Raw genomic sequence first — 15,869 nt, 5'->3', positions numbered from 1 at the left:
CCACCTCTCACTCAGGCGGTAATCCAGACACTTCTTCTAAAAATACTTCAAGAAATTCATTCACCAGTCCAATTTTCTCAATTCGTCCATCATAAGCTACATGAACGGAAAAGAACACCATATATGCCTGGCAAACCTGTTGAATGCACTTTTTTGCTTGCATTACAGACAAGAATCTTGACTAACTGGTTTTCACTATAGGTGTAGTGTACACTAGCAAGGATATTATCTTTCTTGTACAATCTAGTATTGCATTATTTACCGACAACTAGTCCTTACCTACTACTACATCAATCACAATCATGGCCAAACATATCAAGTCGATAATAGTTGATCTATTCTCAAATCTCAAATCAACACCCAGACAATCTCGGTCAGTTCTTACAGAAATTCCCATCAGCATAGACACATTACTCACATATGGCAAAGTAGGCACAGATAATTTCAACCTCAAAACACAGTCATCAACAATGCAAGAATGGGTAGCACCTAAATCAAAAAAAGTATCTATATCATAGTTGTGCAGAGAGATTTTACCTCTAATCAAATTTGGAGACGTACTTGCCTCCTCCTGGGACAACACAAATATTCTCCCAGGAATAGTCGATCTCTGCTTTATGGTACCCACTTTGCCCTCTTCACAATATTTGGCTATGTGCCCCGACCTGCCATACTTGAAGCAAACCCAACACTTTCCCACATAATATCTCCCATACTTTGAGCACTGAGGGGTTCTGGTTGTACTAAGAGTAGGCACAGGCATTGTGGAAGCTTGTTGAGATGGTTGTGCACTACTGGCACTATTCCTTAGTCTATTACTCCTCTAAAAGAAACCTCAGGATTGTGATCCCCTTTGAAAGGTCTTCTTCTTCCCAAAGCTCCCAGAACTACCAGAGCTAAAACCAGATCTCTTACTAACTCCACTAGTAGGGCTAAGCAATTGTGAGAATCTACCCTAATTATCCCTTCTCTTCTCAGTCTCTGCCTCTCTACCCCTTCTCACAGCTATTCTCAACTTATTACACATCTTATCATAAGATGTGATCTTAAACAAGGCCAACTGTTATCGGTACTTAAGCCTCATCTTCTTAAGTAGCCTTTCAGCCTTCCATTTCGAGCCATCATTCTTTATAAGGTAGGTAGAGTGCTTCGATAATTGATTGAACTTGGCAATAAAAGCTTCTTTATCAATATTTTGTTGCTTAAATTCATGGAACTTAGCCTCTTTTTTTTGCTTTAAAGGCCATTAGGAAGTAAAAGTTGAAAAACCTCACTTTGAACTTATCCCATGTCTACTTGACTCCACTTATCAGTCTCACCAACTTCCACCAATGTTTAGCCTCTTTTACAAGCAACACTGAGGCTAAAGTCACCTTCTGCTCCTCTGAGTATGGCACCATTTCAAATATTATCTCAATTCTTTCAATCCACTCTTCAGCTTCACCCTCCTTTATTGTTCCATCAAAGGTAGGCAGATAAAACTATGAAAAACTCTTCCATGCTCAATCCATGGAATTCTGTGAACCACCACCACCCATAACTCCATATTGCTTGAGTGTGCTCTCTTCATAAACTTCATCTTCTTGCTCATACATCTCTTCTTCATTCTCAATTGTTCTACTGTCTCCTCTTGCCCTATCATTCCTTGGTGCACCTTGTCCTCACACCGAATTATGTATTTCTTGCATCAAATTCCCCATCTCTAATAGCAAGGCCTTATTACCCTGTGGCTCATCCCTCAATTGTTCAAAGTTCTGACCAACTGGAATATGATTCTTTGGCAGTAGCTCATTAGTCTCTGGTACCACATCTGTATTAGATGGGTTACTACCCGTAGCTGTTTTGGTAGTTCTTCTTCTTGCCATCCTCTCTCCCCTCCTAAGGATGGAAGTAACTATATGAAGAGCAAGCGTTAAATGAGATAACTATGCAAAGGGAAGGTAAGTGTAACAAATATATATGCTAACTTCTAGACATGAATGCAACAAGTAAAATCACCTAACATAACAACCACACATACCAGTCTCGAAGCGCTTGAAACTGATACCATATTGTAATGTTTGCCTTGACATTACTAAGACAATACTCACATATTGTTTTGATAATTGGGATTCAATAAAATCCTCTAAAGAAGTTATCACAGCTTAAGGGTTTGGAGATAATTAGTTAAAACATTGGAATCCTAAGAAAACCATTTCTTTTAAACATTGTTTGAGCTCAAACCATGGTTAAAAATTGATTAAGAGAAAACATGGAAGCATGGAAATCAAATCACTTCAAAATGGGCTGAAATAAGCCTTCTAGCCCTAATCTGGTCTGTCCGTCGTGGTGAATGGCATAGAGGGATGAATCCCTCGAGGGCCTCGTAACAGCAGATTGCTGTCATGGCTTTTCTCTAAACTTTCAGAGCGCACCATTTCGCCATCCGACATCCAATTTGAGCGGTTCAAGTGTCCACATGAAGCTCTTTGAGCCCTTTAGCTAATGGCATTGGTTTTACACTCAAACAATCACCCGTTTAAAAGATGAACACCTGAACCCAAAATGGTTCGTTTTCCTAACAAGACACACACTATAGTGTCCGTTCGTTTTCCTAACAATCCCATATAATGCTGCACCGAATGTCCCATAGTGTCAGCCCGACCATATGGATTTTTCACTCACATATCTCTACACACATATATCCCCACATATCTCGGGTGAACTCCTACCACCTATGATCATACTCTTTCACAATATCCACTACTTTTCATCACATTTCCACATCACAAACTTATATACATAGTATATACATTTCAGTTAAAAGCAATAACCATTTACAAATCAACTTTTCATGCTAAAATCATTTAAAATGTCAAATTATGCATAAAAACTCTTCAAAACCGCAACTTTATCATTAGTAATTACTTCTATATAGTTATAATAGCTAATAAACACAATAAATTATATGGTTACCTTAACCCCTTTGTCACACAAAAAGGATTACCGTGGCTCAATATTAGCTCCATACATTTTGTATGCACGATATGGCATGAGTAATACTTAATCTACACAATAGGTAATAATTGTCAATTATCACTCCAGATAACTCTGAATTCTCTAGGTTTTCAGTGCTTAAAATACTCAAATTCCTTTTCTAACAATACCATCCATTCCTACACACTCTATCCATCTTATTAAATGTCCCAACATACCCATTTCGCTAATCAATGTCCCACATTGTCTCAAAATCCTTAAATTATACTTAGGGTTCATCCAAACCCTGATCAAAGATTCTCAATCACCACAAAACTCATAAACTTAAGGTTAAAAGCTTGATTTAACTCTTCAAGTTCTTGAATAAACTAATATATTCGGTCTAAACCTAAGGGAACCAAAATAAAAGCCCCCATTACCCCAAATGTTTAGATTTTCACATCAAGAGGGAGAAGAGGGAATGTATAACTAACCCAATGATGATTCAAGCTCTAAATGCCCTTAAAATAGCCTAGGAATTATGCCCTAGAAGACCATAAGCTCTCCTCCATCGCTCTCTCTTTTTCTCTTATGTTTTCGATCTATTTTTCACATTTAATAAGTGTAGATTTTACACGTGCGCCATGGTGCATCGACACCCCTGCCAAGGCGCATAGCATAGAATAACCCATAAAATTTTAAACTCCCTTCCATGCCATGGCTCGCTTGAACGTTGACCTAGCCCTCTTTTAAAGCTGTCTAAGGATCTAAAAATCAAATTAGTCTCTATAAACCTTGCTAAATTAACAATTTATGTAAATTGACTAATTACCCTTAAAAATACTGACAATTACTAATGGGAAAAATTAGGATGTTATAGGGTGCATGAGTAGTATTCCTTGTTTGAGTAAACATAATGTCCTAGAATAATGGTTGCGAAAGACTAGCGCTTTTTACTTCACTACTTCTCTGTGAGCCTCTGGCTTGGAACCTTCCAATATAATTCTTCTTTGAAGCCCTAGAACTACTTGGACCATAATTCACTACTATAAAAATAAGGTATATTGGATGGTTCTTTTAGCTTATGTTGAGCATTTAAGAATGGTCCAATATGCAATTGTCATATATTCACGAAACAAATATTGGACGGTTATAAGAACCGTCCAATATTTGGAGCCCAATAATAGACGGTTCTTTGACAGCGTCCAATATGAAGTTCAACATATGTGTTCTGGGAAAAGATGCTATATTAGACAGTTATTTGCAAAACCATCCAGTATAGGAAGTATATTGGACAATTATGACAATAAATGTCCAATATAGGGTGACATTTTTTCAAAGCTTGAAAACTCAATAAAATTTAAAATTTATAATGATATATTAATTCAAAATTCATAATAAATACTAACATAAAGGCTCTATAAACAAAAATTTATGAATCAAATCAATGTCCAATGACAGAATAGTTAATGTATCAAATGTTTTAATGAGCATAATGCAACTATATAAATTTAAATGGGCACAGGAAAAGGTCAAATACAAAAACATAAACATTTCCACCTAAAAAACAATCTCATGATTACACAAATAAGAACTTGAAAGTTGCATTCTTGCTCCTACAAAACCAAAATCAATAAGTTTAGAATAGCCTCACAATTGCATAAAATTGAAACATGTAACTCAATTCAAGCATGTTCTTTTTTTCTATGTTTAACTTCTATAAATCATTTTATTGGACTGAGCAAAGAGCAATTTAGACTTTGGAGAACAAATAAATATTATAATATATACCTGAAGCTTTCTAGTAGTGTTAGCGTGCTCCTTGAGTTGAGCTTGAAAACTGCTTTGCATTTCCACTGTCCCAAATCTTGCAATCATTTGAGCCCATGAATTAACCCAAACTTGCACGAAACTAAAGTACTTGAAGATACCCATGAATTGTATCAGACAAGTAGTAACTTCATGCCATTTTAATTTTCTCATTTCATAGCACATTTTAAGCCTTGGCTTGTCACTTAAAACCAACCTTTCATTAATAATAACAGAAAAATAATTTAAAAAATACTTGAAAAACAATAACTATAATTAATTTAGATTGAAGTTCCACTAAATTTTCAAAGAAAGACACATAAAAAAACCTTGGGTACCTCACGTTTCCAAATGATTTGAACTTTTAAATAGTATATATCTACACCAAAAGCCAAAAAATCAGAGAACAATAAGAAATGGCCCCTCAGTTTATTTTCCTTATTATTAGAATCAACCTTTTTAATTTGTATCCCAAAAATCAGCTTATACCGAAGCCATTTATTATGTGAAATAAGTGAAAAATTACCCTTTTTGACATACACTACATGAAGAAAAACTAATTCTTGCACATAAAACAAAGAACGATTCTCATGATTGTCTTGAGTATTTCAAGATTTAGGAAACTTCATGTTTCTCTAAGACAACATACAAAAATAAGCAGCTATGGCACACAATAAAATTGAAAGTACATAGTAGCTAAGATTTAAAAGAAGAAGAAGTTTTATTCCTTGTCATGGAAAATATTTGTAAAAAGGATATACATACCAAAGCTGTTATGGCACACAATCTAATTAATTATTATCCTAGAGATAGTTTGAATGATTATTATAGGATTGATAAGTGAGGGCCTACATACAGAATCCATGAGATGAATTGATTTGGACCGTTGAATGTGAAGCATTTTAATCTAAGGTGTGCCCAACGAGAATATTTAAATTCAGTCTCTCTACATAAACTGTCAATTCAATATCTAATTCTTCTCACATGCCAAAGGCCACCCTTCAACAATGTCTTTAGCAACATTCAAAATCATTAAACTTAAACCCAAAGCAATATTTATACCAATATCGTTCCCCTCAAAATCCTTCCAAATATAATTTAATCTTAAACCCAAAAGAAGAAAAGCCACATCAGACCAATCTCTGTACACACGCACACATGTACTAATAACATGCTTCAATTTCCTTAAGTTACGACCAACTACACTATGGCAATGAATTGGGATAAGTACTATTACAAAATATGATATTTTAAACTAAAAAGAAATTAAAAGATCATGTAGTCATATTTAAATCATACATCCCAACTGTTAATATAGAAATTAGTCTAATGAAAATAGTTCATTGGCAGATACCTAGGACAAGTTTAGAGAAGTTAAAATAAAATTCATGTCAAGATTCACTCAGAACACAAAAGAAATTTATAATCTAACAAATGAAGGGCTCTCACCATAGCAGAGGGAGAGATTGCTAAAAGCACAAAAGACTTTTTCCACAATATCTCATTGATTTTGTAAAACAGTAGCTCCAATCTTGTTCTCCTCAATCCAAAAAAAGAGAGAGACCCAAATCAAAATCAAAAGCTTTCACCAGCTCTAATTTTATTGATTTCTAGAATAGTAGCTTCGTTCAAAATGATTCGACCCAAATTAAAAGGCATGAATCCTTTCACCTACACAAGCAAATGGATATTTTCATACCATAAGCCTTGACAAGAATCAAAGAAAAGAGCTCAAACCCAAGAAGAATGACAAGAAAAAACATTAAAAGAGAAAGACACACCTTGTAGTTTTAAACTACGAGGGTTTTCCTTAGAATGCAAAATAAAATAGAGTGTGAAGAAAATAGGTCAAAGGACATGTTTTATAGCAGTGATGGTGTACACCTTGATGACCTGGCTTGGCAATAGAAATCCTTAACTTGATTACCTGTCTCGACCTAGTGAAGGTGTGCTCCAATCCCTGTAACAAATTCAGAGGAACCTTTGGCTCCTATGAGGGTTTAGACATTACAGCTCCACTACTTGGCTCGACCTATACCTCAATGGTGACATTTTGCAAAACTAGGGCAAAGGGCTTCACCTAAAAGAGAAAGATAGAAAGAGAGAGAGGAGGAAAAAGATGTTTGTGTGAGAGAGTGAAGAAGACGACATGTTTCTAATAGGAATATTGTTATTATAAATATTTTAATATGTTAAACACATGTTGGACGGTTATCTCATCCAACTGTCTAATATATACTTAATATTAAAAAAAATTTAAGCATATATTAAACTGTTTTGATAATAACCGTCCAATATTATAGATACATATTGGATAGTTATTTTTTTAACCATCTAGTATACTTCTCCACATTTATTTATTGGACGATTATGCATATAACCATCCAATAAAAGGCGTCATATATAGATAATTTTATAGTAGTGATTACTTCTCTTTGATATTACCATCATGGTAATTTTCCTTGTCATTTGAGACCCATATAATAATGTCAAACTATCACCTCTTCTTTTAGCCTTAGTTTCATTGTCACCTCTTTCCAGTGTCTGCAGTTTATTATCATTAACTTCTATAGCTAGTTGAAATAGGCCTCTTTTAAAATCTCTAAACAGTTCTATTCTACTCTCATCATTTATGGTTTTCCTCCTACTATCTGTAATACCCCTAATGACATTACCATATGACCCTCCATGCACTTTACTAATCCAATAAAACATCTTTGAAAGTTTTGGGATACCACTATAATTTTGAAAATTTCTTTTTAAAAACCATTTACGTGATTCAAATAACACACAGTAGAAGTACTAGACATAAACACATAAAATAAAACTCAAAACATCAAAACTTACTTAAAAAGTGGGCCACATGCCACAGCTTGTGCCACATGCACTGCAGCATTTGGCACAGAGACCTCAACTGCATGCTCTGTGCCCTGCACCACGGCATGTTGTTGTTCATTGACACATGTGCCAGGGCATACTTACTAGATTTTGTTGTCAAAAGATAATTTTGGTGCGAACTTTGAACGTGTGCCAATTTCATTTCTCATGTCCGATTGGGGTGATTCAAACGCCTACATAAAGCTTGTTTCCTATTCTAACTAATGACATTGGTTTCATTTCAATTCAATACTCCATTTAAAAATTGGGTACCCAAGTACACTTTGACTGCTTTAAGTCAAAATTTACCACCTGAGCATTTTCAATTGAAACCATAAGTCATTGGCCACTTCAAGGGCCTTGACCACATCCAATTGGACAAACAAACACCTGATGAATAGTTACATATAAATTATAAAACATATACACCCTTTTGGGCTCTAAAATTCCTATTACACATTTTTAGGCATAAATTTTATATTTTCAATCTCATTCATATCTAAGGCCAAGTATCACATACACATCAAACATTCATCATATCCACACACAATACTATCCATCCACTAGCTCACATTATCATTTTATCATTCACACATATACACAAGGGCTGGGAAATAAAAAAATCACACACATACATAAACAATCATATGTTCATGCACAAGTATGTTTCCAATGGAAACTTATATCATAAACACTATTATTCACTCAATTTCATTACACCAATTCTTACAAAGGCTTTCTAGAAAAATTTCTAATCTCAGCCCAGTTCTTTCCTTTTCACACCACTACTACTAGAATCTAAAAAATATAAATAACCATAGGTGAGATCAAAATCTCAATAATCAATATAGTTCATAAATGTCTATAACCATAGACAACTATGCCAAAGTAAGGAAAATCAAATTAATATATATATATATCATTCATAATATAGATTTTTCTCTTTAAAAGCCCTTTTCACACATTTAATGCACTAGCATGATCATTTATCCACCAATCCTCTAAAGCCCCCCAACACAAAACCACAAGTTCTAATAAATCAATCACTTATTAACTGGAGCACACTTTCGATGATAGAAACACCCAGCTAAAGGTAATCTATTGCACCTATAGACTATGGTTTCTCTCATATCACACACTTGTAATAAAGGCATCATTGACTCCTAATCACACCTTAACGGGCACTAGGGAGTTGCCAAACTGCTTAGATGTCCATAGTAAAAGTCCTAATATAATGCTATATAGATCACCCATGGCACCAACTTGTATAATGCTACACTGGATGTCCCATAATGCCAGCTTGACCATATAGATTTTTACACTCACATCTCCACACATACACATCCACACATACCCTGGGTAAACTCCCACCCTCTATGATCTTGCTTTTCACACACATTTTGCAACTTTTCTACCATTTTATACCTTATATATAGATCAATCTAAACCAATTTTATGCTAAAACCATTTATGAAGCAAAATCATGTATAGAAACTAACAAAACTCATATTTCACAATCATGCAATCACTTTTACACAGTTATAATACCTAATAAACATAACAAACTATATATTTACTTCAACCCTTCTATCTAATAGAAAGGGTTACCCATATTTTACAATCCTATTCGAGTTTCTTTTATTGTTCAACTTGTCGTACACACAAGAACCTACACATTGAGGCACCCAGAGTCAATGTCATCATTGACAAAAGGTGCCAACTATAGCATTCAAGCACTATTTCATTGATTCTATATGTATAAGCCAAATCTACCAAGAAGAGCTCAATTGCTTGCAAGCTGTGGACATTCACTATGCCTAGAATTTGTGTACGAATATTGGATAGGTATAATTTTCACTATACTCATAATTTTGAGCTGATTCTTAGTTTATTGTGTTATTAAGCATCTTAGGATTAACTTTTTTGTTGAACACATTTGCTAATTATGAGGTTGAATTCTTACTTTAGTGAAATTGGTTGAATTCTTGCTTTAGTGAAATAGGTTGAATTCTTAATATGAGGTTGAACTCAACCAACTTAATGGCCATTAAGTTGGTTGGATTCTTGCTTTAGTGAAATTGGTTCACTGGAATTTCCAATATTATAGACCCAAATTTGAAAAAAAAAAATACTAGGAAGGATTGGCTAGGAATTTTAGCTTGGAATTTTAATATATAATCTTTGGTGTGTCAGTGATTTTAGGTAAACATTTCAGAGTAATCTGAGTTTGGACCAGAGAGTTGTGCATCTGAGAAGCACATAAAGTCCTTTGCTAACTCCTAGTGTACACTTTAGGAAGACAGGGCCAAATTTGGATGAGTATATCTCTTTCCCTTCTTAGTAATTTTGTTTGAAACAATTCCTGTATTAATTTTAGTGTCTTAGCTTCATTGTTTTAGTTTTGAGGTTTTGCTAATTTTGTCATTTTCACTTTCAAAAAAATTCCACAAAAATATTGCTCTAATGTGTTTGCTTTCTACCATTTTTTTTCAAGATTTTGATCAATTTTGTATTTTTATTTTCTTGTAGAACCTGTAAAAAACTTGGAGAAAAGTATATTCAATTTAGAGATCAATACCTTAAGTTCTTAGTAGCTTTTTCCCTTTTAAACACCATTATTGATAATTCTGTTGTTTTGGATAGTATGGTTGAACACTTACATGCTAATAACCATGAGATACCTGTTAGGAAAAGTATTAGAGAAATGGTGGCACCCATTGACACTTTTAGAGCTAGTGGCTTGTATCTAAATTTGCAAGAACAAAATGAATATGAGATCAAGCCTTCTTTGATTAATGCTTTGCCTAAATTCCATAGTCTTATAGGTGAAGATTCTAATAGGCATCTATAAATACTTGAGAGGGTTTGCTCTACAATGAAGCCACCTACAGCAAATTTAGAGAATCTTATGCTAAAAGTCTTCTATTTCACACTTGAGGATAAAGCTATTACATAGTTCAATACTTTTGCAACTAGAACCATCAACTCTTAGGTTGAAATAAGAAATTGTTTCCTTGAGAAGTATTTTCTAGCCACTAAGTATTCACAATTGAGGAAGCAAATCATAGGAATTCAATAAATGCATCAAGAGTCTCTTTATGAATATTAGATGAGATTCTTAGAGTTGCTTGCTAGGTGTCCATATCTTAATGTGGGCAAGAAGTTTCTTGTTAATTACTTCCATATGGGACTGCAAATACATGATAGAGAGACCATAGATGTTGCTGCAAATGGCTCTTTGCTTGACCTCCTACCGGATGATGCTTGGGCTTTGTTAGAGAAATTAGTAAACAACAATCAACAATATAGCTCAAGAGACAATATGTAAAGTCCTTACTTAATCCGGACTTTACCATTTCAATCACACATATCACAATATAATCACAATAACATATTAGAGTAATAACCCTCAATTTTTTTCAAAATGTGGGATCCTGGCTTCATCAAAAGCATGTTTAAATAAGAGGGCTAACAGAAGCATAAATACAATTCTATGACTCAAAGAGGCACACCATCTTTCCCCTAAAAAAGTGCTATGCCATAACTCACACCACCATACACCGCAGCATGTGGTACAGAGCCACAACTCTATTCTTTTCTGTATCATGTGCCATAACATGGCATGCAATGCGTTGTGACACATATGACAACAAATTTCCGCATGGTAAATAGTAAACTTTCAACACATGCCATTTTCACATCCGACGTTCGATTAGAGTGATTGAAGTGCCCACACAAAGATTACAACGTAATCTATCTAGTGAGATAAATTTGGACTCAATCTAACAATCCAATCTAAAATTGGGCACCCGAATGCAAAAAGATACTTTTTCTTTCAAAACTTGCACCCTAAGTGCTTAATTCTCATTCCTTGTCATATTAGACCACTTTAAGCCTTAAACTAAGTCCAAAAGGACCATATACACTTGATTGACGCTTCTAATCACATATAGCACATCAATTATTCATATTGACCTCTCAATGCCACTTTACATAATTGTGGGCTTATATGAGGAATACGCAAACATTCACATATACACATAAACTTGTTTCACTTTTAACCATGTGACTCTTACATATAGGGCTCTGCCTCACCATACGGTTGAGAATCAGTCTCACCATTTATGTCAAGTTCTCATATACACATACACAAATCATCACATCAATTCATATGTATGCAAATGGAACAAGTTACATAATATCATATACTTGCTTAGATCGTATCTAAGCCCACCCACATACCCATCACTGGGGCACCCTCGGCAAGATAAAACATCACATATATACAAGAAAGTTTTAAACCACATTTCATATACACATTCATATTTTCATATTCACTTACACTTATGCATTCTAGTTGGCAACTCAAATTCTAATTACAACTTTATACATTCATTTATACAAATGGTAGTCATACAACTACCAATCAAGGCTACTCTTTCCTCATCTCTTTTCTTGGCCTTCTCGTGCTCTCTTCACCTATGTATAAAAGTAATGGAGTGAGACATACATTATAGTGACTTAGATATAACCTAAATACTGGTTAGTAAAAAAATCATAAACAAGAGATAAAGCAGCATGTATTTCAATAAAACTAGTATAGTATGCATATACACAAATTCATCCATATCATCCATCATGCTTATGCATTCTTGGTTCTACCTAGCAGAGCAATCTCTATGATTAGACTAGGACTTTTAGTCTTTCATAAAAGAGGGCCCACCATACTACTGTTTAGACCAGGTATCCTCTTCACATATGGGTGGTCTCCTAAGTCTATCATGGCGGAGTCAAGCTCTACACTTGAGACCTTCAGGACTTCCTAGCCTTACATAGAGTAGGATTATGACCCCCTACCCTAGTCTAGGATACACTCGTGGATTATTATCTTAGGTCCCTCGTGGTGGAGTTAATGTAATGCCTTTAAAAACATTACCACACAACTCTCCTTGTAAACTACTAATCAAAATAAATAACTTGAAAACTTTGAGATCCTCATATCTAAAAGTTTCAAAAACCATTTCATAAATTATCCGAGTTATAAAAATACTACACAGAAGAAGCAATATGCAAAAAATGCATCAAAGACTAAGAAAACATGTCAATTTCAACCCAATTGAGTCAAAATAGGGGCCACGTGTCGCGGCTCGTGCCACATGCACCACAGCATGTGGTATAGAGACCTCAACATCACTCTGTGTGCCATGCACCATAGTATGTTACCCTTTGTCGTCACATGCACCGCAGTGCACATACCAAAATCTGATGTCAACTTTTATATTCTGATATAAACTTCAAAAGTATGCCATTTTCACATCTGATGTCCAATTGGGGTGGTTCAAGCACCCACACAAAGCTTATTTCAAAATTTAACCAATGACACTAGTTTCATTTCAATTCAATATTCCATTCAAAAATTAGACACTTAAGTGAATTTTGATAGTTTTAAGTCAAAATTTATCACTTGAGTATCACCAATCAAAACCATAAGTTATTGGCCACTTTTAGGGCCTTGATCATGTCTAATTAGACAAATAACAACTAATTGACCAATTATTTATACAATAGAACACACGTATACACAATTAGCCTATAAACTGCCTATTACATGTCTCTGGGCAAAATTCTCATTTCTTCATACTCATTCTCATACAAGGCCAAAAATTTCTCCTACTAATCATAGTTCTTCTCTACATATACATATACTCATTCACTAGTCCATACTATCATTTTCACTATATAAACACATATACAAACTATGGGCTAGATTATCAAAACCATGACCACATATATAACCAAGACACTTATGCGCAACCATACACTCGAGATGATTCTTATAGAAACTTATATATACATTTAATACTACTTATGTACAAATTCATTACACCATTCCTTACAAGATTGTATCAAGAAATCTCTATTCTCAACCTAGTTCCTTCCCTTTCACACCATTACCACCAGAACCTAAAAAAGATAAATAACCACAAGTGAGATAAAAATCTTTGTAACCAATATAGTTTTTTTAATATCTATTACAACAAATAACCATGCCCAAGTAACAAAACTAGAGCAATAGCAATTATATATCAAAGTATGTAAATACCATACTAGCATGATCATCTAGCCACCAAACCTCCAATGTTCCCTAACACAAAACCATAGGCTCTACTAGATCAATCACTCATTGATTTGAGCACACTTTTCACTAGTACAAAAATAACTTTTTACAGCGGTTAAAAAACGACTTTTTACAGCGGTTAAAGAGACGATGTTGTTCCAGGGGATGTAGAAAGTCCCTCTTTTTACATCGGTTATAAACCCGATGTAAAAATTAAATTTTTTACATCGGTTATAGAGCCGATGTTGAAAATTATATACAAGAAAATTAAAAAAAATTTACTTAACTTTTTACACCGGTTATTATACAACCGTTGTCGAATATAATATTTTTTACACTAGTTATTACCTATCCAAACCGGTGTAAAAAATATTATATTCTACAACGGTTGTGGTAATAACCGATGTAAAAAGTATTTTATTTTTTTATACTATATTTATTTTATCGATTTTACCCATTCCTGTGCATAGAAATTGCCAAATCAGACAGCCCAATTAATTTACAATTGTTTATCAAGTATTTATCAACTATACAAAGCTATTTAACTATTAAAAAAACTAATAATTGTCTAAATTGTCAAAATTGCCATTCCTGTGCATAAAAATTGCCAAATCAGACAGCTCAATTCATTTACAATTGTTTATCAAGTATTTATCAACTATACAAAACTATTTAACTATTAGGAAAACTAATAATTATCTAAATTGTGTCAACTATCAAAATTAAAACATGTCTAAAAGTAACAAAAAACCTCACAAGTTCTCCACAAAATAGGTTGCCCAACGTATGCGGATGTCTTCAATTTCAGCTTCAGAAAATGCATCCGAATTGTCGAACATCTAAAATTTGATTCATAAAGTAGGCATATTAATCAATCTCAAATAACATAATAAAATAAAATTTTTAAAAATATATATATTTACCTCTTTTGTAAATTCGGTCATGCCTAATGTGATAATATTGAGCATGTGCCTCATGACATATAGACCGCACAAGTTCGTCCTCACCGGTTGTCTATGACTCTATATAAGAACAAATCATAAAAAATTAGTAAGAAATCTTAATAATTGAACATATTAATAAAGTATAGCATCACCTTTGGCTCAATCCATGTGGGATCCTTGAGCTCATGTCCATGCTTTTGTAAGACTACATTTTGATATGTTCTCATTGCCCTATGATCAAGATTACCAAGTTAGTAAAAATATTCAAAAAAAATTAAATTAAATAGTTTAGTAAAAGTATTCTTACAAGTCTATCGTCTTCTTCATTTCTTTCCCAAGTTTGTAATGGAGGGAGCATAAAAAGACGACAGTGTTGCTCTTCATTGAAAGAACAAATAACTGCCAATGGTCCCTGCTAAATATGATACAAGTTAAAGTAAATCCATATTAAAAAACTATTAATTATAAATTGATCCTTACGAGTGCACATATGGAGCCATAAAAACGTCCTTTTTGACTTCACATATTCTCTGTTGGAGGTACGCGGCCCTTAACTCTGGAGTATTACCTTTCTCTGTCATGTGATGAGGGCAAAGGAATCCAAACTTATCACCTTTGCCCGATGTAATGCACAAATGATGAAGATACCTACAACAATGCAATTATATTAGTTTACTAAACTTGATGATTAAGTTTACTTACAACAATGCAATTATATTAAAGAAAAATATACTTACATCATAAATAGTTCAATGTGTGGTGTGGTAAGCTGATTATTCGACAGAAGTCGAACCAAATCTTCCCGTTCAATTGTCACTATCATGTCTTTCTTGCCCACAACCTCCGGATCCATTTCTAAACTCTTGAATTCGAATGATAAATCATACGCCATTAAGATCATTCGCTGATGCGGAGTCAACGAGGGTTGTGGAAGCTTTGGGAGATTCGGCGAGGAAAGCTTCTACATAATAAAAAGACAAGAAATAGTTAATAAAAAACATATATTAGGAAGTTGCTACATAATAAAAATTCATGAAATTTCGTACCACAGCTTGAACTAGATTCACAAGTCTCTTGGGCCATAGGATAAAATTGCCAACAGCTTCAACCACAGTCTTCACCTCATCAGTAGGGAATGGAACCAAAGCATCTGGCACTTTTGGATC

The 15,869-nt window shown here is 34.1% G+C and overlaps 1 protein-coding gene across 1 annotated transcript; it reads right to left on the bottom strand.

Annotated features, from left to right (window-relative positions):
• Positions 1-14,363: 14,363 nt before the first annotated feature.
• LOC129308031 (uncharacterized) lies at positions 14,364-15,658 on the bottom strand. The gene is made up of 6 exons (XM_054948995.1): positions 15,441-15,658; positions 15,272-15,351; positions 15,011-15,115; positions 14,856-14,934; positions 14,683-14,781; positions 14,364-14,598 (listed from the first exon to the last, which is right to left on the bottom strand). The coding sequence occupies exons 3-6, from the start codon at positions 15,085-15,087 to the stop codon at positions 14,512-14,514; spliced, it is 342 nt and encodes a 113-aa protein (XP_054804970.1). The 5' UTR covers positions 15,088-15,115; positions 15,272-15,351; positions 15,441-15,658; the 3' UTR covers positions 14,364-14,511.
• Between the last annotated feature and the right edge of the window lie 211 nt (positions 15,659-15,869).

This window comes from Prosopis cineraria, unplaced genomic scaffold, assembly GCF_029017545.1.
Source record: "Prosopis cineraria cultivar Desert tree isolate PC_DT_omini unplaced genomic scaffold, ASM2901754v1 PC4, whole genome shotgun sequence".
In the NCBI taxonomy this organism is placed as follows: Eukaryota; Viridiplantae; Streptophyta; class Magnoliopsida; order Fabales; family Fabaceae; genus Prosopis; species Prosopis cineraria.
The sequence above is the reverse complement of the archived record's forward strand: the minus strand, read 5'-3'. Positions and strand labels throughout refer to the sequence as shown.

Excerpts from the sequence above, each read along its gene's own strand:
- LOC129308031 (XM_054948995.1), bottom strand. The coding sequence starts at position 15,087 with ATGAAGAGCAACACTGTCGTCTTTTTATGCTCCCTCCATTACAAACTT. Across the intron at positions 14,782-14,855 it reads CCACATGGATTGAGCCAAAG|AGTCATAGACAACCGGTGAG; the intron begins GTGATGCTATAC and ends GTTCTTATATAG. Across the intron at positions 14,599-14,682 it reads TGACCGAATTTACAAAAGAG|ATGTTCGACAATTCGGATGC; the intron begins GTAAATATATAT and ends ATCAAATTTTAG.